This window comes from Ciconia boyciana, chromosome 6 (assembly GCF_034638445.1).
Source record: "Ciconia boyciana chromosome 6, ASM3463844v1, whole genome shotgun sequence".
NCBI lineage: Eukaryota > Metazoa > Chordata > Aves > Ciconiiformes > Ciconiidae > Ciconia > Ciconia boyciana.
The window spans coordinates 38698062-38722298 of NC_132939.1; the positions used below are offsets into that span (position 1 = coordinate 38698062).

At 37.7% G+C, this 24237-nt stretch overlaps 1 protein-coding gene across 10 annotated transcripts in view; it reads right to left on the reverse strand.

Annotated features, from left to right (window-relative positions):
- Positions 1-3930: 3930 nt before the first annotated feature.
- The window catches only part of STXBP6 (syntaxin binding protein 6), a 128467-nt gene continuing 108160 nt past the window's right edge, over positions 3931-24237 (reverse strand). For all 10 annotated transcript variants that reach the window (XM_072865301.1, XM_072865297.1, XM_072865293.1 and 7 more), the window contains 2 exons: positions 13743-13900; positions 3931-7066 (listed from right to left, as the gene is read on the reverse strand). In XM_072865301.1, the coding sequence (XP_072721402.1) occupies positions 7043-7066; positions 13743-13900 (182 nt within the window). In that variant the 3' untranslated portion in view covers positions 3931-7042. The remainder of the gene's footprint in view (positions 7067-13742; positions 13901-24237) is intronic.

Sequence of the window (24237 nt, forward strand, 5' to 3'; positions counted from 1 at the left end):
TATATTGCTAGAGCAGGAAGGAAAAACAAAAGGTGTTTGTCAGAAGCCTACTTTTGTTTCTGATGTTTTTAACAAAACGAGAAATTAAAACTGTTTCCATTATAATCCTGATGTTTTCTACTAGGAATAGAGAGATCTGGGTTTTATATTCTCAGATCTCCATTCTATTCCTGCCCATTAATTTATTGTAAATTACTTACTTCCATGCCTTAGTTTATACCTGCATGAAAGAAATTTGATATTCCTCTTTGAATTGTTGCTACAGAAGGGTGAAAAATACTACATTCAAGATTAATAATATTATTACAGTTTCAGCACAGACTTTGGAGAAAAACCTTTAGCAAGACTAAGGAAGAAACACCTAGGTTGGTGATCTAGCACTATGAATTTCTGACTATTAAATCTTGTCCTAACTCCTTTCAGACATGCTGAAACACCTTCACTACAATTTTGCCCTTGTGAAGTATCCTCATTTTACATGCAGTGCACATCTATATCTTCATAAACAAACAGTAACAAACTGCAGTTAATAAATAACGCAACAGGACCTGTTCAAACCCCAAAGGGCAAGGGCTAAAGATCGTACTTCATGTTGGCCTTAAAAATCCCAAGTTTAGCTGTGGAGCCACCTCTTAGGATGAGGGACGGGTGAGTAATAAGAGAAAAACATGATTCTGAATATGGAAAAACTGTATAAAAGTGGGAACTAGGAAAGATAGTTGGGGTAGTAAGGGAAGCCATAAATAACCTTGCACATTTACTGTACCAGGCAGAGGAATGGATTCTATGAAGCATACCCAGTCAATGAACATGAACACATAACCTCTTCCTTCCCACCTACTTTTCCTCTTTCAGTACCATTGCAGAGATCGCCATATAGAATAGAGACTTCAGAAAAAAAGGATTTTAATCGAAGTGGAGGTAATTAGCAATAGCTAACGGTTAATGATACTTCCCTCATGAACAGATGCTAAGAGTTATGAAACCTTGCCTGGCAGATAAATGATACCTTTCTCAGCCATCTGTCTTACAAATGATACTCTATGTACAGCTATTATTTCAGTCAGACACTGGCAGCTCTGCAATTGTTCATGGCCCCAGTGAAGAATAGTACCTGTCATGCAGTTTGAGCGCTCTGACTTTTAACAGACCTGTTTTCAGCTTGTCTGAAATGCTGAACAACTGCACATGGGGAAGCAACAGAAGAGAACAGGTAAGATAAAAACCAAGGGTACTCATATTTCTCTATATGTAGGTTTAAAACCCCTCAGGACTGTCCTGAGGAAATTTTGCTAGAACTCGCTGCTAAAATTGCAGATGGTTCTCTACCCACTTGTGAGCAAACACTAATGGCGAGCCCTCCACCACTGCTGTCCTCTTCCCTGGGAGCTGTGCCATCACGGGGCTCACTTGGCAGTTACTTCGTCACCTCTTCTGACTTGCTCACGTGGTGACCCAGAAGTCTCCAACCCTTCCCTCATCTTGCCCACCCTTAACTCAGAATTTAGCCGCTGTTGATTTGCAGCACCAACAGTGCTTAGACTTCCTTATCCCTAAAGAGCAATATTGGGATGCTTCCCACTGAGCTGAACTCTCTTACAAGCCTCAAAGAAATGAATGTAGCAATCTATTCTTAAAGCTAAATGCCTTTTATCAGAGTGCCAACCATACCTACAACACTAAGGATCTCACAGCTGTCATAAATGTTTCCAGATGCTGTATTTAATAAAACTGGCAAAGGTTTTGGAAGGAAGGATTCTCATTAAAACTTTAATACTTCCCACAAGTAAATGCACTTTTTTTAGAAATCGTTATTTTCTGGTCATGCTAATCCAAAGAAAGCTTTACTGTGTCTCTTCTTTCTGAAATAGGAAAAAACCCCGACTCACTGATTTGGCTGCAAACCAGCACGTTGACTAACGTTAGTTGCATATGTTGAAGATTACCTTTTTGATATAGTATGAAACAATATCAAAATTTTCTGGTTTATTTTTATCACATTTCCTTTCTATTCTATTCAGAAGAGAACACTTAAGACAGAAGAAAACTCTTTGTCCTCCCATCTTTAGCAGCAACAGAATTTCAACACAATACAGGCCTGAACTTTAGTTCCTCTGCAAAAGTTATCACCATTTTAGCTACCAGAGACCCATGAAATTGTTTAAAATACCAATTAGAATTGTTAAATGCCTATTCTCTACACTTCTAAAGCCATCCGATTTCCCTAGCTAACAAGTTTACTTTTATACCCTGAACACTTGGTCTTAATACTGAAGATCTGCCATAGTACACCTCCATGTAACAGTATCTTTACGCTCAGTTTAGAGTTGCTCATTGTGAAAATAAATAGTAAATTACTTTTTGTGCCTGTAACCCCTAGTCAACCCCTGCCAAACCTAGCCACCATCACATTAATTATCTATTAAAAAATGTTACCACAATTCAGATTGCATGAGGTGACAGCACACAAAAACACAGTAAAAACTCAATTAAAAACCCCCTATAATTGAAACATATATATAATACCATTCAGTGCTTCCAGATGATGCACAAAACGGAAATGATGTGCCATGAAGTGGATGCTGAGGTTTCAGAATCATTGGAAAAATTAGTGTTTATATAAGTTCATGTCATTACCCCACTGGTAGCTGACCACTTCCATGAGGGACCAATTTTGAAAAAAATTAAAGCAATTTTTAATCTGAGACGTTGCAATCCTTAGGCAAGTACTAGAGAGGTCTACTGATCTGCTCACTACTTGAAGTAGTTCTTCATTGATATTGTGACTTGCAGCTGAAGGTGACTGGCATCTTAGTTTTTCTCAGTCAAATATTATGCCTTCAGGAGTGTGGCAGCAACAATATTCTCCAACACACTCAACATACTAGCATATCTTTTGCTTAGAAATCCTAAAATATTGAATCAGTAAACATTCATGCTCTTCCATGACTCAAAGATAACAAACAAAACCCCATCATCTTTATCGTAAATTATACATGGTAGCAGGCTGACGATTTAAGAAAATCGTAAGATCAAGAAAAAAATGCCAACATGGTGAAATTTATCTAAAAACATGCTCAGAAAACAAACCAAACATTTTTTTTTCTATTCTTACAGGATAAATGTACAATAACGATGGAAAAGAACTGCCAAATTGTTATGTGTAAACTACAACAAAATGCTGTTCTGATCAAGTTTGCTTCTGATCCACCAGAGATCTATTTCTTTTAATAAAGTTTCATACAATCTGGGCATTGGGCATGTATGGCATTCAACAGCAGATGGATGACATGCATTCTAGCAAAACTTACCTAGTAACTAAAGTTATTTAACCAGCTGACAATATTTGTCAACAGGACATTTTTGAGATTAGGATCTTAGGGACCATGTTTAAGCCTGGAAACAAGAGATGGCAGCAAAGTCAGTTCATATTTGATCCAATTCTTCTGCAAGTAGCCCTCATTTGAATGTATGGGATTGCTTCTGTGTGTGTAGAAGAATTCTACCTTTATAGTTTTATTCCCATGAGGCAATTAAAATTGCTTTTGCTTTGATAAAAATTTATCAATAAAATTGATAGCCAAAAGAAACAATTTGATAATAAGCATTTCATAGCAAATTGAAAGCAAATTAACACAGAACTTCTTTTTAACCTGTACAGCCTTTAGGTAGGATGCTAACTTAAACCTGTGTTAACTGTTGTCTGGAATCTGCTTGGACATGAAAATCTTGAACCTAGTTCCATTACTTCTTTTTTAATTACAGTATTCTTTCTAGAGAAAATTTTCATCATTACAGTGGAAACTAAGTTTTATTCAGTTTTGCTAGTGTGAAATATAATTCTGCTAGAATGAAATATAAAAATGTCATTTACAAATAGTTTATATTTTGAATAGACAAATAATCCAAGGACAGTTTTCTTTTCATCACAGTTAAAGAATTTAATGACAAAATCAGGGCTTCCAGTAATGACTCAAGAGAGCAGGTCCCACTTTTTTTTCCCCCAGGATGGCACAAAATAATTTATACATCTTTGAGAACTTTCAAGGAATTGGTTACAATAGATATCAGCAAGTATTACAATTCTGGCATATCATAGCAAAACCTACCTACCTTTAAGATCACTTTTTAGAGAGCACATTTTTGTTAATATTTCACATAATGCACAACTTTTGCTAAACACAAAAGTAGCCTTTTAAGACAGAGTTTGCAGTAGTCAAGTCTAACAATACATTATTTTTATTCTTTGCAGAACTTTAAAAAGATAAAGAAACTATTGATGTTGTTACAATTTACAAATACATTCTTTCATATGAAACATTAACCTGAATATAGTATACGTTATGTACATGACTATCTAATAATACTAAGTTGTATACACTACAAGCTAAGTTCCAGAAGGAAATTGCAATGCTATAAGATTTACCTTTGGATAGACATTTATACACCTCTGATTTTTTTTCTAAAAACTACCAAATCTTGTAGTTTAATGAACAGCAAGAACAAAGTAAACACACAGACAAACCACTTTTCCTTCATTCAATAACACTATGTTACTTAGAATTCCCATAGTAAATGGCTTTTGACGGTTGGATAAAAGTCCTGAGTTATGATACATAACACAATACACTTAACTGGAGGATATAAAAGAAATGCTGAAAAACTGTCAGTGGGACTAAAGTAATGTTTTAGAACAGTTCAACTCACAAAGGTCTGGAACTTAGCAGTGCAACTGTGACCTTGTCCTGTCCAGGTGATATTAATGTAAGCACCTGAAAACCTATGCCTTTTAATCTGAATTTAGACAACTAATTCTTTTCAGGTTTATCTGATCTGGATTTTAGACGTTTCTTCTAAATTATTGACAAGCTTAGAAGACCAGCTAGATGGCAGCAGTTCAAAACCTATTCGTTCTTTCTCTCAAGAGAAAGACTTGTGAGGTTAGCAGTAGAATATAGTTAAAAAAGTAGGAGTGGAAAAGATGATGACAGAAGATAGCTATGTGGTCAAAAATGTACTCTCTGACTGATTTCTAATGCAGCTATTTTTAAAAAATAGCCTAACATTTTGTCTCTAGCAGAAGTTTAATTTCTAATGAGGGACTGTTTTCCTGGTTAATTTGCAGAAATACCCATAGTCATTACAATAGCGCTCAGAAAGCTACTGACATTTCCAGGGCAAGCTTTAATTGTACATAGCTCAATGGAGTGTTCAGAACTCATGTTGTTAATGAGCCTGTTCTGATTTATAACAGATGTGGCCAAATTCCTTTTCAGTTGATGGTGCTGGATGTAGTAACTATTAGAGCTGATGCTAAATAGATTTAAATGATCGTATGGTACTACACAGATGACAAATTTACCCCTTCTCTCAATTCCCAGTGTGAAATTAAATAAAAAGCTTCATACAAAACAGTTTAAATTACAGGAAAAAAACCCCCACAGATGTAAAGTTTTAATGCAATCAGTTAACTAGACAGTGTCCTTAGTTCAAATGAGAATGTGTTCCTAAAGCCAAGCATCTTTTTACAAAATGGGTATTTCCAAGACATTTTCAGTTACTTCAGCTTGCAGTAACTAAAATATTCTCAATTACTACAGAAGCTTTTATTTCTCTTACAAGCACTGCTCTGAGGATTTCAGACTGTTTAAAGTGTCATTAATAATGCAAAAATCTTATTCTACATTGAAAATGAAAACTACAGTACATTCATATAATGCCACCTTTATGGCTCTCCGGTAACATAAGGACAAAAATGAAGAGCAGGCATCTTCAGAAGATGAAGGCTGAAACTTCTGCTAGGATTTCTGTTTCCAGCTTACCGGTTAAAAAGTGCAGCATCTTTTTTTTTTTTTTTCCCTTCATTTGAGAAGCATATTAGAACATCTTAAAAATGTTAAGAAAACAGCTGTGAAGGAAAAGAGTAACCTACTTATTTTTGTAAGAGAATACAGTGCATATATTACATATAGTGAATACAGAATGAAGTAGGGAGTCACCCTTCCAGTGATAATATATATTGAAAACTGGGACTCAAACTAGAAGTTACGATTCTAATGTACCAAGACATGCTTTTTGAAAGCCTCTATTTTAAAAGTCAGATGACTAGCTAACACAAAAGTCATTCTATAATCAGGCAAATTTCTGAAGTGTTCTCAAAAATTCTTACTGTAGAATTTAAGAAAAACAGATGACTTGGAAAATAGTGCATTCTCATTTTCCCAGGCCTTTGCATTCTCATTTACATAGGGCTTTAGCCACAGAATCACAGGTAAAAAGAAAATGAAATGTTATTTTATACCAGATTGCTAAATTCTAGATTGTGTTTGAGGCACAGCTACGTGTGCATAGATGTAAAAATTACTTTCTTCCTCAATTTTGAAACCTGAAGCATACATTCCATAGGTTTCATTATACTATTCAAATAATCAATCTGGAAGGAAAATAGGAATATTCAAAATGCAGCACTGGTAACAGATTCCCCTATGAAATTCAGATATGCACTTCTGAATGCTGGTGATGGCACATGCAAAACTTCCTACATTGGGTAGAAGAAACAAGTTTTTCTGTTTCTCACACAAAGTAGTCTATTCTCAACTATAGTTACAACCCCAGGTGTTTAATTCCAACATTCACATTCTGCTGATGCTACATAAAATGAAGAAAAGTATACCTCTTCTTTGGATTTTATTTCCATACATATGTCCACAACCAGTTAAATAATTTTCTGTACAATTGGGGAAGAATATTACTATTTTAATCCTGATCAGCTTGTCATTTGGTCCAGTTCCCCTGTTTGCTTTCACTCCTGTAACAACTGAAATACAGGTAGAAAGTACTGCAGCACTGTGTAGCAATATTACAAAAGAGGAACAAAAGTAAGTCAAAAAGGTAGAAATGCAACACTTTTTCCTGCACAGAAAGAATGCATCTCCACTGAACTGGAAGAAAAAAAGCACACAGAAGTCTGGATCTCCTGTAAAAGTTGCTGAATGTAGCCTTTTCAGTTTCTCTCAGGAAGATTTCAACTTTGGGCAGTATCTCAGCATTTGTGCTTCATGGCAAGCTGAAATAGAAAGAAAAAACGAATTAACGAGAGATCATATGTAACAATAGCTCTATCAAGCTAATGTGGCTAGTATGGATCAGAAGAGTTTGTAAACTGAATTCTCCAAAAGATGCCCGAAATCCATAATTTCTTTGCACACAGATATGCAATCGTTCCCTTTACTGTGACGGATAGGCCAAGTCTCCCGTTGGCACGCTGAGGAGGCAGGATTTATCTGCTTTTATAGCTGTGTTTCCCAATGTTCCATTATTTTGCTACTTGTGAGGAGGGCTAGAGCAAGACAAAAAAAAATGCTAGCAAAAAAGACATGCTTGAAAGAATGGTCATTTAGACCTAATGATTTGGATTGTTAAATACAATCAGAAATTCTAGACAAGTAATTTAAAACACCTGTTCAGCAGCTCTGCCACTACCTAATGATGAAAAATTAAGGACTGATTGCCTTTCTACCTCTGTGATTACTGATTATTTCCATTTCAAATAATTCAAAAACAGACTTAAAACTGGGAACGAGAGGGAGAAGAAAGAGCTAAAGTGAGTTAAATCCTGTACAAAAAGTGACTTTGGAAAACCAAGAGGAACCTAGTTTTAGACTCTGTATAATAAAAAATTGGTATCTGTAGATACCAGCATGCTAACAAAGCTGAGATGAGTGAACCCTCTAGGAAGTTACCTAGAAACCAGAACTGGTAGGGGCAATTAAAATTTCCTCATTTACTACCAGTGAAATGCTGACCAATAAAGGACTCAAATTTAATTGGCATAACCCTTTAATACTCAAGGACCTGGTCATAAATAGGCCATTAAAAAAAAAAAAATTATTTGTAGAGATATATCGGAAAGGCATTTCAGCATGAAAGAACTCCAACCAACACTTTTCTTTCTCCTCTCAAACAAAAAGATTTTTTTTCAGGAAAATGTGTCTTTAGCAGGTAACTCTGACAACAAGTTTTTATTATACAGAATCCGCAACCCTGAGCTCCTGTGCAGTCACCAACAAGGGGAAGGAATTTTTGAGAGGCAAAGATGATGAAGAACATGTCATAAGGAGGATTTGATAGTTACCCTGAGCTAAGTTCCAGCCTTTACACAACTAAATATAGATATATGGTTTCATTCAACAAACTCTGATAGCCAGAACAGAAACACTCTGTGAGTGCTATTGTTTCTGGTACAAACTAAGTGGGTGTTTTTTGTTTTTTTTTTTATTTACAGGTGACTAAGGTGTTTTTTAAAGATGCTAGAAAGAGTATTTCTATGCCATGCATCTTCCACTGTCCCCATTATGCGTTTTATATCTTAAAATAACCTCACATATAGCTGAAGTAGAATCGCAGAATCATTTAGGTTGGAAAAGACCTTTAAGATCATCAAGTCCAACCGTTAACCTAGCACTACCAAGACCACCACTATACCATGTCCCTAAGCACCTCATCCAAATGTCTTCTAAATACCTCCAGGGATGGTGACTCAACCACTTCCCTGGGCAGCCTGTTCCAATGCTGGATAACCCTTTCAGTGAAGAAATTTTTCCTAATAGCCAATCTAAATCTTTCCTGACGCAACTCAAGGCCATTTCGTCTCATCTTACCACTTGTTACTTGGGAAAAGAGACCGACCCCCACCTCACTACAACCTCCTTTCAGGTAGTTGTAGAGAGCAATAAGGTCTCCCCTCAGCCTCCTGTTCTCCAGACTAAACAACCCCAGTTCCCTCAACTGCTCCTCACAGGACTTGTGCTCCAGACCCTTCACCAGCTTCGTTGCCCTTCTCTGGACACGCTCCAGCACCTCCATGTCTCTCTTGTAGTGAGGGGCCCAAAACTGAACACAGTATTTGAGGTGCGGCCTCGCCAGTGCTGAGTACAGGGGGACGATCACTTCCCTAGTCCTGCTGGCCACACTATTCCTCATACAAGCCAGGGTGCTATTGGCTTTCTTGGCCACCTGGGCACACTGCTGGCTCATATTCAGCCGGCTGTTGACCAACACCCCCAAGTCCTTTTATGCCAGGCAGCTTTCCAGACACTCTTCCCCAAGCCTCTAGCGTTGCATGGGGTTGTTGTGGCCCAAGTGCAGGACCTGGCACTTGGCCTTGTTGAACTTCATACAGCTGGCCTTGGCCCATCGATGCAGCCTGTCCAGGTCCCTCTGTAGAGCCTTCCTACCCTCAAGCAGATCAACACTCCCACACAACTTGGTGTCATCTGCAAACTTACTGAGGGTGCACTCAATCCCTTCATCCAGATCATTATGATAAAGATATTAAACAGAACTGGCCCCAACACAGAGCCCTGGGGAACAACACTTGTGACCGGCCGCCAACTGGATTTAAATTCCATTCACCACCACTCTTTGGGCCCGGCCATCCAGCCAGTTTTTGATCCAGCAAAGAGTACACCCATCCAAGCCATGAGCAGCCAGTTTCTCCAGAATGCTGCGGGAAACCGTGTCAAAGGCTTTACTAAAGTCTACCTAGATAACATCCACTGCCTTTCCCTCATCCACTAAGTGGGTCACCTTGTCGTACAAGGAGATCAGGTTAGTCAAGCAGGACCTGCCTTTCATAAACCCATGCTGACTGGGCCTGAGCACCTGCTTGTCCTGTATATGCCGCATGATGGGACTCAAGATGATCTGCTCCATAACCTTCCCTGGCACCAAGGTCAGACTGACAGGCCTGTAGTTCCCCAGATCCTCCTCCCGGCCCTTCTTGTAGATGGGTGTCACATTTGCTAACCTCCAGTCAACTGGGACCTCCCTGGTTAGCCAGGACTGCTGATAAAGGATTGAAAGTGGCTTGGTGAGCACTTCTGCCAGCTCCCTCAGTACCCTTGGGTGGATCCCATCCGGCCCCATAGACTTGTGTGCGTGTCTAAGTAGTGTAGCAGGTTACTAACCATTTCCCCCTGGATTATGGGGGCTTCATTCTGTTCCCCATCCCTGTCTTCCAGCTCAGGGGGCTGGGTACCTGGAGGACAACTGGTCTTACTATTAAAGACTGAGGCAAAGAAGGCATTAAGTACCTCAGCCTTTTCTTCATCCTTTGTCACTATGTTCCCCTCCCGGCATCCAATAAGGGATGGAGATTCTCCTTAGCCCTCCTTTTGTTGCTAATGTATTTATGGAAACATTTTTTATTGTCTTTTATGGCAGTAGCCAGATTAAGTTCTAGTTGGGCTCTGGCCCTTCTAATTTTCTCCCTGCATAACCTCACGACATCTTTGTAGTCCTCCTGAGTTGCCTGCCCCTTCTTCCAAAGGTCATAAATTCTCCCTTTTTTCCTGAGTTCCAGCCAAAGCCGTCTGTTCAGCCAGGCCGGTCTTCTTCCTTGCCAGCTCATCTTTTGGCACATAGGGATGGCTTGCTCCTACACCTTTAAGATCTCCGCCTTGAAGAATGTCCAGCCTTCCTGGACTCCTTTGCCCTTCAGGACTGCCTCCCAGGGGACTCTGTCAGCCAGGCTCCGAAACAGGCCAAAGTCTGCCCTCCAGAAGTCCAAGGCAGCAGTTCTGCTGACCCCCCTCCTCACTTCTCTAAGAATCAAAAAATCTATCATTTCATGATCACTCTGCCCAAGACGGCCTCCAACCATCACATCGCTCACAAGTCCTTCTCTGTATGTGAACAACAGGTCCAGCAGGGCACCTTCCCTAGTTGTCTCACTCTCAGCTGTGTCAGGAAGCTATCTTCCACACACTCCAGGAACCTCCTAGACTGTTTCCTCTCTGCTGTATTGTAATTCCAGCAGACATCTGGTAAGTTGAAGTCCCCCACAAGAACAAAGGCTAGCGACTGTGAGACTTCTCCCAGCTGCTTATAGAATATTTCGTCTGCCTCTTCATCCTGGTTGGGTGGTCTGTAGCAGACTCCCACCATGATATCTGCCTTGTTGGCCTTCCCCCTGATTCTTACCCATAAACACTCAACCCTATTGTCACCATCATCAAGCTCTAAACTATCCAAACACTCCCTAACACACAGGGCTACCCCACCGCCTCGCCTTCCTTGCCTGTCCCTTCTGAAGGGTTTATAGCCATCCATTGCAGCCTCCAGTTGTGCAAGTCATCCCACCATGTTTCTGTGATTGCAATGGTATCATAGTTTTCCTGCTGCACAATGGTTTCCAGCTCCTCCTGTTTGTTGCCCAAGTATCATCCAGACATACAAATTGAGCTGTAAGAGAAATCTGTATCCAGTCATGATACTACAGTGGTGAAATTAATTATGGGCTGACAATAATTCAAAGTACTTTTACCATTTTACTGAAGGCAACTACAAAGCAACCAAAATGGGAACTCTGCTTTGCTGCACAAACTGTTCACAAATACTAGTAAGTTAAAATTGGTGCCTTTCTCTTCACTGTCAATGTTTTGCCGGAAAGTTGCAATTTTGCCATTTAAGCAACACTCAGCTGGACCTCACTTTCCTGGTTTCACTAGAGTAATATGTTTTCTTTTCTGTACAAACAACATCTAAAGTCAGAGTAGAAGCTACCCCTCAAAGACTTAACCAGAGGAACGTTACCAAAAAACAATACTGTACTTATTCATAAACGCTCCACCAAAACCCCAACAAAACTCTCTTGCAAACCAAAGCACACCACCATAAAACAACAGTCTCTCTAACCTAATACATTCCTGGGTGGCTGTCCTATGCATTTTTGTGAGACAACAGTAGAGAAATTGCAGGACCACTGCACCTCTAAGATACAATTCAAGACTTGGGGTACCAATACAGAAAAATTTGCAAGAACAAAAATGTTGTAAAGCCCATTATACTAAGTTATCCTTATCATCAGCAAGATGACAAGTATTCATTTGCAGTCCTTGAAGAACTAAACTATATTTTGTTTTCTTCAAACCCAAAGATGTTATTTTCTTGTTAAAAAGACAAAACCCAAGCATTTATTACAAATCCTTAACTATCATCCACTGAAAGACTGTCACGCTCCTGTTTCAGGCAGCTAGTAATTGGGATAGCTTCAACAGCACATGGCCTCACACTCATCTGAGGAAGTGTGGTAATCTGGTATTCTGCAGAACTGGACGGGCAGGAAGGTTTCATACATCTCAGTCCAGCACACAGTCCAAATGGGGATTATCCTTTTCCATTCTGCATCACTTAGACATTTTCTGCAGGAACTGTTCTCACTTATTGCCACAGAGACATGTAAAATCAAATGACTATGTACAAAACCCTGATTGAGAATTTCCCACATTTTTTGATTAAAAAAATAAAATACTTGTGGATGTTTTTAGCTTCTTCACCATTCCTGCTATGTTTCTCTCCAATTTTTGTTTTGAATTATTACATCAGGATTGTGTAAATTTTTATTTCTAAATATGGTACAGCACAGACTATCAAAGATAGTATTTTTATTATAATACTGCATCCTTTAATCCTGAGTTTTTAAAATGAGATTTTCCTAATAGAACCTGTTGAAAAGATTTGTTTCTGTTCACAGCATGTCTTCATCTGTGGAACTACTGTTCTGCACATGTGGAAGATGAAAGGGCAACATGCACTAATGAAACCTATTTAAATCTTAATCAAGATTCATAGCAGCCCAACTATCAGAGGCATTTTTCATTTTTGAACTCTCCACCAAACAGCATTCTATGCTTTACTCTAAAGTAGCAAACCTTTTGCCCCCTATCCTAGAAGCAGCGGTAGCTGCTGTTTAAGGTTGGTTTTCTAAGTTGATATAGTTACTATCACTCTGTGTGTGTGTGTGTGTGGGGAAGGTGGTGGTGATAGATGGAAAAGTCCAAGAGCAGGCTCGTACCACACTCAGGCCACTAAGCTGAACCATGCTAATCTAAATGGACCACAAAGTGGAGGATTATCCCAGTAAATATTAAAAAAGTTGTTTTATGTAATCTTTAAAATGTCACAAGACAGAGGCTTGTATAGAACTGCAAGTTATCAATCTAGGATTTCTAGTGTTAATGCAGTAGCCAGGCATTTTTTGGCATAAGCATGATAAAGCCTAACACATGTGCTAAGCAGCAAAACTATTAAACTTGCATGCTAAAATGGTTGCTCATGTTCAGAAAACTTTTACCTTTTTTTTGAAAAGCATTCTGTCTGCTGTGGATGTGCTACACAGCCACCAAATCAGATGCTGTGGATGCCTAGAATTTCTGTCAGAGATGGAAGCTCAGCACCATTACGCACATGCAGAAGCAACAGGCAGAGAGTACTATCAATACCTTCCACCAAGAATAGGGAATGTCCCTACATTCCTGAGATGGACCAATTCCTCAAAATCCTCATAAATAACATTTCCAGACATAAAAAGATATGTCTTTAGAAACAGACAGTCACAGACCTATGACTGCTTATCAAAGGGGATTAACAACAATTTCACTACACTGCTGCACAAAGTACGAGGAATAGTACCAAACAGTAGTGGGAAGATGGATTTGAAATATGCTTCAAGAAAGTGAAGACAGGTAGCTTCAATTCAAGTGGAAATGCAGCAAACCTCAGATCTATGCACAGAAGAAGTTATAAACCAGAAATCTGCCAAGTGAGGAACAGTATCAAGGAAAACAGCAAGCTGTTTGTAAACAGTGACTGACTGCAATTCTTTCTAGAGCTTCCTCCTCTCAAAATAAAGGAATGTGTGACTTTAACCTACTGAGAGCCTTATCCTGCCAAAATCTTACCTTGTGTGCAGTTTCTGCAAACTGCTGAGCACTGTTTTTCAGCTCCTCTGTCTTTTCTTCTGCTCGACCTAGCCTTTCACCACGCTCATTCAAAGCCTGACTTGCCTTCTGTACTGCACTTGTCACACTGTCTGCTGCTGAATGGAGTATGCTGTTTCCTGCAATACCAAAAGAAACTATTAGAACACCCAAATATATATATGCTTTGTGTTAAATACAATTATTTTCATTTATAATGTTCAAGAGCTGATGCGTTATCTGCTTGTTAACCATCTAGTTGCATTTTGGATAACGGGATAAGTTATTGTTTTCTCACTCAAACCATATTATTAGCAAATTATAAACAAGTACCATACGGCAACATAATACTTGGGGAAATTATAAGGAAGCAGTGGACATAACTTAGCTATGTATTATTTTTTAAGCCTTATGCTCATACATCATTTCAGGAAGCTATTCTAAATCAATGAAACTGTTCACAAGTGCACACAGCTTCTTCACAACACTCTCATGTTAATACAAATTAACTTTCTTTGGAAGTTACACTATTTCCCTAGAGAATAAATGACAGTGCAGGACACATCTGTATGAATTCACAATTTTTTTCCATATTATAATTATTATCATAATATTTAATTTATAAGTGCACCCCAAACACTATTACTACAGTTATTTTATGCTGCTCTGATCTATCTACCTTTGACCCTTCTCCACATGGAGCACCAGCCATGTTTCATGTGACAACATACTTTATTTAAACCTTAGTATTTAAAGTCCCAGCAAGGCTCAGTATCTTCTAAGCCTTTAGCTTTACCATCCAAATCAACTTACCAGTTCCTCTGTTTCTTCTCTGGCACACAATGTAGTAGTTTCTTCAAATTTTCAACAGAACTGCATTTCTCTTCTACGTTTATCCCTTTTAAATGCTCACTCTTTTCAGTACTCCTTTCTATACTGCTTCTCAACAGAAGGGATTATCCTCTTTCTGGAATGAACTGCTGATGAATGTTTATAATATGAACCACAGTACAAACTGAAAACTCTTCAGAGAAAGTTACGTGTTATCAGTATGAACTGGTACGTATTAAAATACACGTAGGACCAAAAAAAAATTATTTTGTCCTATCCTTTAACCTTTTCAGCAAAAAGACTAGTAAAAATTCAGCTTTTCGCACTACAGTAGTCCCTTGGTGTCTTCCACAAGCTTTAAAACTTAATCTACTTTACAGGGAATTTGTTATCTAGGAATTTGTTGTCTAGACATATACAAAGGCACTACGAGAGCCACAAAGCCAACATAGATAATTAACCACCAGGCACGTTGTCGCTGCCAGTTTTCTAAACTGCCTCAAATACTGTAATCGCACAGAGCCTTTTTTCACAGCATTAAAACTAAATATGTAATACTTTTAAATTAATTATGCTGGTAAAGGTACGAAACTAGTTTAACACATGGAGCTGAACTGAGCACTACAGCAAATCTGCTGTTACAACAAAGTCTGCTGTTCTTGCAGACATACAAAGACAAGTGGAAATAAACACAAACCTATTGCTTTTATCGTTAATCTGAAAAGTGTGTCTACTTCAAAAATACTGCCACATTAAAAAATAAAACCCAAACATTAATTTGAAGGGTTATGTTGCTATTAGTTTCATAAGGAAAAAGAAGAACAAAAGACCCATTCTGACTCATTTTACAGATAACAGTCCTTTGCTTAGAAACAGCAAACAAACAGTGAAGAGTGAAACTGAAAGTTGCCCCAAGTAGCCTGTGGAACAGCAGTACAAGCTGCATATGTAGGAACTCTTGAGATAAAAAATGCCTTAAAGTTTTATTAAACTAAGTCACAACTAGTATCAAACTATGGAGGTGGGGGAGGGACCCAAGAACCTACACACAATGACTCACATATGATGAGTCAGTATGAGAAATACCAAGCAAAGAGCACCCTGGCCTCCTGTATACCAATATTATTACATTTTTCACATCAGTAATTAAAAATAATGGATGTATAGGATGTGGAACAGCTACAGGTTTGTTTTTTTCTATAGTTGCATGGGACAAAGAAGCTGCATTTAGAAAAGGAAAATAATGATTGGCATTAATGTTGAAGAGATTAATATCTGAGAATACTGTGAGTTGGAATTTGCAGAGACAGAAATGAAACTATCTTTTCAAGTGCTCTCTCTTCAGACACTGAGGAGTCTGATAAAATGGAACAACTTTAAATATTGTATACTTTCTTTCTTCAAGATTTTTCAGTCAATTGTTATTTTGTTCATAATTTGCTCGTTTAAAGCCAGTTCTTAGGAGATTATTTTGGCTTCTGTTCAGGTAGCTTTTCCAATAAACACATGTACTGGGCAACGCCGCACTGGAAATAGTTTCCCTTTTTTGGTGGTGTGATCTAAGGGCTTTAACCTCTTGTATAAATCAGTGCTACTTTTCTAGGGTAAGAGTTTTAAAAGCTCTCAACACTGGATTAACTCTGTTGTTGCTTTACAAGATCACAAAGCTTCTGCTGAATTCAAGGGAAGCAGGGTACATGGAGAGCTTTATAAAACTAAGCATCTTCTGAAGTCTTAAAATGTGCTGGGAAGTAGAAGTTAACACATTGCTGACCTTCTGCCAGCGTCAACAGGAAACTGCAGAATGAAAATATTCTCTATTTTTTATATGCCTGAAAATATCAGGATTTGTGGCCAAAGATTGATACCTATTTCTCTACATTGTTTTCAGCAGAGAAGAATGAACTTGGAAGTTTGGCACAATGATAGTAATTGTTTTTCTCTCTAGCTAATACAATATTGTGTTCTCTCCAGGTAAGATCTGCTGTATTTTTCTACGGGCAGTGACTTGCAGAAACTGCTATTCTGAGACTGTTTTGGAGAACTTCTTTTGGATAATCTTTTCCAATGGAGTATCAGTAAAACAATTAAAACAATCCACTCTAATCTATGAGCAACACAGAAACCCATGTGTGAGTAGTCTGTTGAATTTCATCAGTGTATTTCTAGAGCATGTGTAGGTGGTTGCTGGTATGACTGACTATGCCTCGTCCTTATATTACTATCACTGCAAGAATAGCCACACTTGTACTGGATGTATTGGAGAAATTTGTTCCTATGAACAAATCACCTACAACCTGCAAAATTTTTAAGCTGTTCTTCAGGAGATAACTGCTATGATTCAAGATCTCCAGAGAAGTTTGTTCCATGACTGAACAACAAAACTGCCTGAAGTGTACTCACTTAGGTGTAAACTTATGCCAGCCAGCTGCACTGAGCCACTGAAGAAAAACCTAAAGAAATGTGATGTTCAAGATCTCTTTCCTAGAGTCTGGGAAGACTGTTTTCCATCTTTGCTTAGTTTTTACCAAAGAGGTGACAACTGCTGTTAACCACTTTCCCCCCGCTTCCCCATGAAGAGTCTGAGGTATTTCAGGACTTCTCTACTAGGTTAGAGACACAAGCTCCTCAATGGAAGACTTTCAACAGCTTTTCACATATATCTTCTCATGAAAAGATTTTATAACACTTGCAAGATGAGATAAACACCACAAAAATATGGGTACGGGTCAGCTGATGTTCCGAGTTGTTTTTAGTAGGAAAGAACTCGCATTGTTCCCCAGATGTTCAACTCCAAGGGCCTGTGATCTCAAATTTTGCATGGCTACAGTCTTCACTGTGCGCAGAAAGAGTCGCACGCTTGCGTTACTGCTTTTTCTAAGGTATACGGAGATCCTCCCATTTTTGGAGCACCTATATCTTTCTATAGCTCTGTAGAACAGATCCCAGCAGTTCAGACTACAGACTTTCCTCTTTTAAATAAACGTGAAAGAAAAATAGAAAAGTTTACATATTTTGTCATTTTATTAAGCAGCTTTTTTTGAAATTTCTATTAAGGGCAAGCACACAGCTTTTCGCTATCTAACAGTATTTGCAGAACCACTGAATAAGTGGAGCAAATATTGCCAGATAATATGGGGAAAATATGTATTTATACTGAGTTTAATATAAAGTATTAGGTTAATATTAATTTCTATTATCAACAAAACATGTACGTTTAGGCCAACTTCAGTTTGAAACTAAATAAATCAAGCTTAATTCAGTGGGTTTATTCAGTTTAATTTTGCTATATATAAAAGCACAGAAACATACTACTAATTTATTTTCAGTTACTCAAACAAGTGGCTTAATAAGGTCACTTCTCAGACAGCTTTTTCTTCTATAATACTTTTTGTCTTATTATCTGAAGTTGTCTACCCAGAGGAAAGGAACATGCAGATTTCCAAATCGATCAACAGCTACACAGCTTGGTAATCCAATTTGCTAAGCAAATTATACATTTTATTTTGAATTTGCTGAAGTGAAATATAAACTATTGGAATTAAACTCCCCTCTCCCCTTAGAAAATTCAATTAGTAACCTGTATAATCATACATAATGTTATTGGGGCCCAAAGGCACAGAAATAGCAGAAGGGCAGCAGCCCTTGGGCGAGTGCTTTAGACCAGTGATCCTAGCAGTGTTACTTGCTTATGGACATAAAAACTGAAGAATTAACACCTTGCAGGAAGCACCGCAGCTCCTCTCAGACTCATTTTTAAATTTTTGGTTCTTATGATCACAAGCTGTATCAGAGGGTGTCGCAGCCCATGAAATCAGGTGACATTGCTTTAAGCCTTTTATCATGCACAAGAGAAAATACATGCTTAACCCACCATACCCAGTACCTGAAAGATACAGAGATACTATCATCAATCAGCATGGAAACCGGTCTATTTGTTGAAGAAACTAACTGGTCTCTAGAGATACTATTATTTAGTTTGCATGATTTGTTTTATCACACATTGATAAATGGTTCATCGCATTCTCTATTAGCCATATCAAGCATATTTCAGTTCAATGCAAGGATTTATCTGTAGAATCTTATCACTAACGTACAGTGACTGATTCACAAATGCAAGCTTTCACTTTTTAATTGTATATGCATTAATACAGTATTTAGCAACTACCTTCTTCTGAGGAAGAAAGAAATGCAATTAGCTATGATTATTAAGAAGTTCTGTCTATTGCATGAAAACTTTTTTTTAATTTAAAGAAACAGATATTTATTGTTCCCATTAAACTGCATAAAACTGAACCTGTGTCACTGAATAAAGGTTAAAAGCATAATGACCATCAGTTCAAGTTCATTAACAAGACCACCTCTATCACAACATAATTATTCTATATGCCTACACATGCTGTTTACACTCAGATATACGGGTGCCACTAAAAGTTCAAGAGAAGTTTGGAAATCTTGATTGTAAATGCAAAGAATGGCTTTTTTTCTCCTTCACTATTTTGTGTTTTGTTAACTGCCTGTGCACTCATCACTTAAGAACCAAAAGCATTGAACAATTAAAATATCGATACAAAACTAAAGGACTCTAGGGAGAAGAGAAAGGTGCTGAACAATTAAGGATGAACATATCCTTGTGAAAGAAGGAAGCACCACAGAGATGCGTTTTGTAAGTGGGAATGTGGTCTGAAGAAGGGAAGAGGCTATATAGTATAGCATTATTTCTCTTCCCAAGTTACTTCAAAACATGTACTGAAAAAACAGCTTAAATTGACAAAAGCCAAATATAAAAAAAAAAAACCACTAAGAGGGGAAGAGATGAATATAAATTCTGGGATTCCTAACAAAGAATAGTAAAAGAATCGTTAAGACTGTATTTCTAATTATAACTAGGAATTAAGATTACTTTCCAGTTTATCTCATCACTCCCCAAAAAACAGAGGTGACAGAGACAGAATATAGCTTCAAAAGGGAATTTTGAAAATAAAGCACCTTTTTAATTTCCATCTAAAATTAATGATGATCCTTTGACTTATATAACAGACCAGCTTTAAATTCTTTGCTTAGCTATTGCAGTTTTCTAACCCTTCATACCAATGATTATTATTAGACTCCATACACATATATAAAATTTGATTAAATTATAAATTACAAAGGCAAAAAAACCCACTTTGCTAATATTTTGATCTTATGTTCACAGGTTCCAAATCTCTTACCGGCAAGTTACCTAAGCATGGGAAAAATGCTCAAGATAAACAGTAATTTCAGGTCAAGTATTTATATGATTTTTAAAGATAATACATCTATTTTTAAATGAACTTCAGAAAGATAATAAAGTTAAATTTTTCCCTTAAAGAACCACAGTTAATTTCTTAGGTCTCTCTTAGCGTTTCATCCTGTTGTCCAGGCTGTTAAATAGCATGGGCCTTGGTGCCAACTTAAAAGGAATGCCAATAATAACTGGCTACCATCTGGACTTTGAACTGCTGACCATTACCCTTGTCCACCCATCTTGTTGTCCACCTAACCAGTCTATATTTCTCCAGTTTTGCTATGACGATGCTAGAGGAAACACTGTTGAATGCCTTGCTGAAGCCAAGGAAAATGACATCTGTGGCTTGCCCTTCATCCACCAAGCCAGTCACTTCATCACAGAAGACAAGGTGGTCAGGAACAATTTGCTTTTAACAAATCTCTGGTGCCAGCACTCCTTGCCCTCTGTGTGTCTAGAAAGGTTCTTCCCCAAGGATTTGCTCAATAGCCTTACAAAGGTAAAAAATGTATTTTAAGTTAACTAGCAACTGAAGTTTTCAGTACAGAATTATTACCTAGTTCGAAAAATTACCAAATAAATACCAAAGCTTCTCTATGGATGCAAACAGAATTCAAACTCAAGAAAAACTCATTTAATCTTCAGTCCTACACATAATATGGCTATTCATGTTGTCTTAGTTGTCCGTGTCAAGCATTAATTTTCAAATGCCAGGCTTGATAAAAATTACTATAGTCATATGCATGTCTCAAACTAGAAGTGGTTTGGGGTTTTCTGGTGGTTCCCCCCCAATTTTTGAATTGGCAAACCTTTTTTATCCACCTCCATCTTGGTTTTCATACAGGGTTTTGAAAAACACCTACCCATAATTACTGCTCAGCAAAGATCCACAGTATTTCCTTGATACTAATCTCATTCACTACTTCTTTAAAAAGTTTTAATAGACTGGAGAAAAAAAATTATCAAATCTACCAGTATGGCAGCTCATACCAGTCACAATGAGACTTTTTTTTTTTTTACCTAATGTCCTTTTGTGTCTTTTTGTCAGTGAAAGGCTGCTATTTTAGCATTCCGTTTCTGGTAGGTTATCTCTCTGGCAGAGATAATGTTTCTTATGCTAAACCTGAAGGTACTGTGGCTCAGGCAGCAGGAAATGGAGAGGGAAGAAATCCTCTAGTGTGGGCTGCTGTGTGGGAATTTGTACTTGTGCCAGCTAAATATCTCCACTGGCAGTGCTGATCAACAGCTTGCGAGTAACCAGGCTCTGCAGTCTGCAGCCCATGAACACCCCTGAGGTAGGCTTCGCTAAACCTCCCCTAAATCTACTAGAGTACAAGCAGCTCCACTGCAAAACTCTCCATGTTCAAGGATGAGAGCTGGGATTTGCCCCACAGAAAAAACTAGTGTTTCTGAACATAGCAGAAATGGGATGATTCCTACATTACTTTGGACTCACAACAGCTAGAACAAGTCACAGAAAGTCTCAATCCTGAGTTACAGCTAGCAGTGCTTGCCAATAGCAACACGACTTATGCCCATTTTATTATTTAATTTTACTTTCACTTTAATCAGTCTAGCTACAGGTAAGAACTGTATTGAAGCCAGCTGTTTGATCTCCTTCAGACAATCATGCTTTAACCTGTTTAAATGCTGTAAACCTTCCCTTTAGGATGTATATTCCTCCCTCTCCCCAAAAGCATTGGAAATTTGTAATTTTGTTTGGCAAATAATGAATTAAGGTGATCACTGCTATAAAAGACAAAATACTAGGCTAAATAGATTTTGGTCTAATCTGGTTTGAATGTTCATTATGTTCCAAGAAAACTCCTGAAGATGTTGTTTAACAAAAATCGATGGACATTTAAGAAAATTACAAGAATCAGCAGATGCTTTTTAAAAAGTTTTAGAGCAAGGTAAATATATAGTGATACTTATCTAGTATATTTTCCAAGTCTCCAACTATTTGTGGCTTTGGGGATTTCATGAGACAAAGAGTATCTTTGCACGTATCATCTTGATTGAATTCTTTTCATAAACTTCACTAAGAAGAGAACCGACCCCACTTGTAGCTGGCCAGATAATATTATCTCCAAACATACCAAATACATGCATCTGGATGATGTCTGCTATTTAACTCCCCTATTTCAACATATCCTAACCAGAACCACACAAATTAAAGAAAATCAAGCAGCATGAAACACAGCAGACCATTAGCTGACTAAAACCTGAAAGCAGCACATGAACAGAACTACTTCTGCAGAGCACAGGAATAAAATTTAATCAAGTAGAGAAGATAAGGTCTTAAAAAAATTGCCGTAATTACCTTAAGGGTTCAACAGTTCAATATTTTTATTGATAACAAGCAGCAAGGTGTATCCAAATTTCTCAATGTGGCTTGCAAAATCTTAGATTTAGAAAGAGCTGTATTACAAAAAAAAAAAAAAACCCCACCCCTTTTTATGGTTCTGCAAGGGACTATAAAAATCCTTTCCATGGACAGTTGAGTAGGATAAGCTTTCTCGCCACAGTTGGAAGAAAACTGAAGTATTACCTCTGATGCTAGTGCCCTTTTATTTTAAATAGTGACATTAAACAACATAGGGGCCGTTATGTTGGGCCATTAACATAGGGGCCCCTATGTTTTACATTAAAAAAAAAAAAATATATATTTTTTTCATTGATGAGATCACTCGATAATGAGAATACCTCCTGATCTACTGAGATTCTCTTCTGTTTTATTCAGTACTCCACAGCAATGGTATCAAGTAAATTATTCATACTTTTGAACAGTTAAACTCATAAAAATGCTTTTATATGCACAATTATTTGTGTTGACTGAAAAGATAAATGTCCTTACAGATACTAAAAGAAAGCTGTGTTGCATAGATGATATGTGAAATAATATGTTATCTAAAGCTTTACAAGTATTACTCTGTTGGGTCACCTAAGTAAGACCAGATTCAAAGGTGGAGAAAAAGGATCAAAAAAGTTTTTCTCCACAGAAAAATCTGACAAAGACCAAGAAAAGGAAGAAAAACCCTGCATATGAAACGTGTTTCTTAACAGTGCCTGCACTAGGCATGAAGAGACCGATCCGATCAAATTACTGATTCCAATTTCAAACAGTAAAATTAGAAAAATTAATGTAACACTTCTTTGCTTCAATTTATTGTGGGAATTTGTCTCTTATCTTTACTTTGCTCAAAATATTGTTAATCCTTGAGGGGGGGTGGCTTACGCTGTTACTTTTACTACATTTTAAGCAAATATCTTCTTACAGATAAATCCTAACAAATTAAAATCAGTATTAAATAACATTTAATTGTGATAGTTAATATTAGTGCTCATATTAATGAGAAATAGTTACAGTCATGATTATTAACCCAATATATCAAATACAGTCCAAATAAACAGAAATTTGCACCTTTGGGAAAAACTTCATATCTAAAGATCCAAGCTGGAAAAGACTGTATGTAATAACTTTGAAAACCTTGCAGGAAGAAAGCCTAATTTGTTCTCTAAAAAGGGTAATTTTCTTGGGGATTATAAAACCAATAAAGTCTAAAAATCTTACTGAGCAGTCGTATTTGCTCATTATGACAATTATGAGTTAAAGGGGTGTGCTGGTTTTGGCTGGGGTAGAGGTAATTTTCTTAATTAATTTTCTAATTCATTTTCTAATTTTCTCTAGCCAGAGCAAGGGGAGGAGTTCATTGCAATGGTAAACCCAATGGTCTGGTCCAAAGGGACCAGGGGTGGAGACCATAATGGAAATACCTTTAAATTGTTGTAACCCAGGATTTGAGTTGCATGTTATAGGAATTAGTATAGCAGGAACCACCTGAACCAATAGAGGACAAGCCTTACAAGAAGCAGTGCAAGTGCAGCAGCAACCCAACCTGAGCTGGCTTTGGTGTCCAGTAACTCCAAAGCAACACACCACCTCTCCTGTCCTGAGTGACCACCATAACAGATGGAGCCCAAAGTCATGGACTAAATGAACTTAGTGGACATTTTACAGTCATTTCACAGGGGTGGTCCATAGACTAAGGGAATGATATCTGTGTATTATATCAAAGAATGGGAAAGGTGATGGTGGGTAATGAGAATGTATTGGATAGTGTGAGACATGAGCATGATGTAAATGGTATGGAATAAAGGGGTGGAGAATGTGCTGTTTAATTTTAAAGAGTTAATTTTCTTTATAGCAGCTAGTATGGGGCTATGTTTTGGATTTGTGCTGAAAACATTGTTGATAATACAGGGATGTTTTAGTTGTTGCTAAGTAGTGCTTATACTAAATCAAGGACTTCTCAGCTTCCCATGCTCTGCCAGGTGCACAAGAAGTTGGGAAGGGACACAGCTGGGACAGCTGAG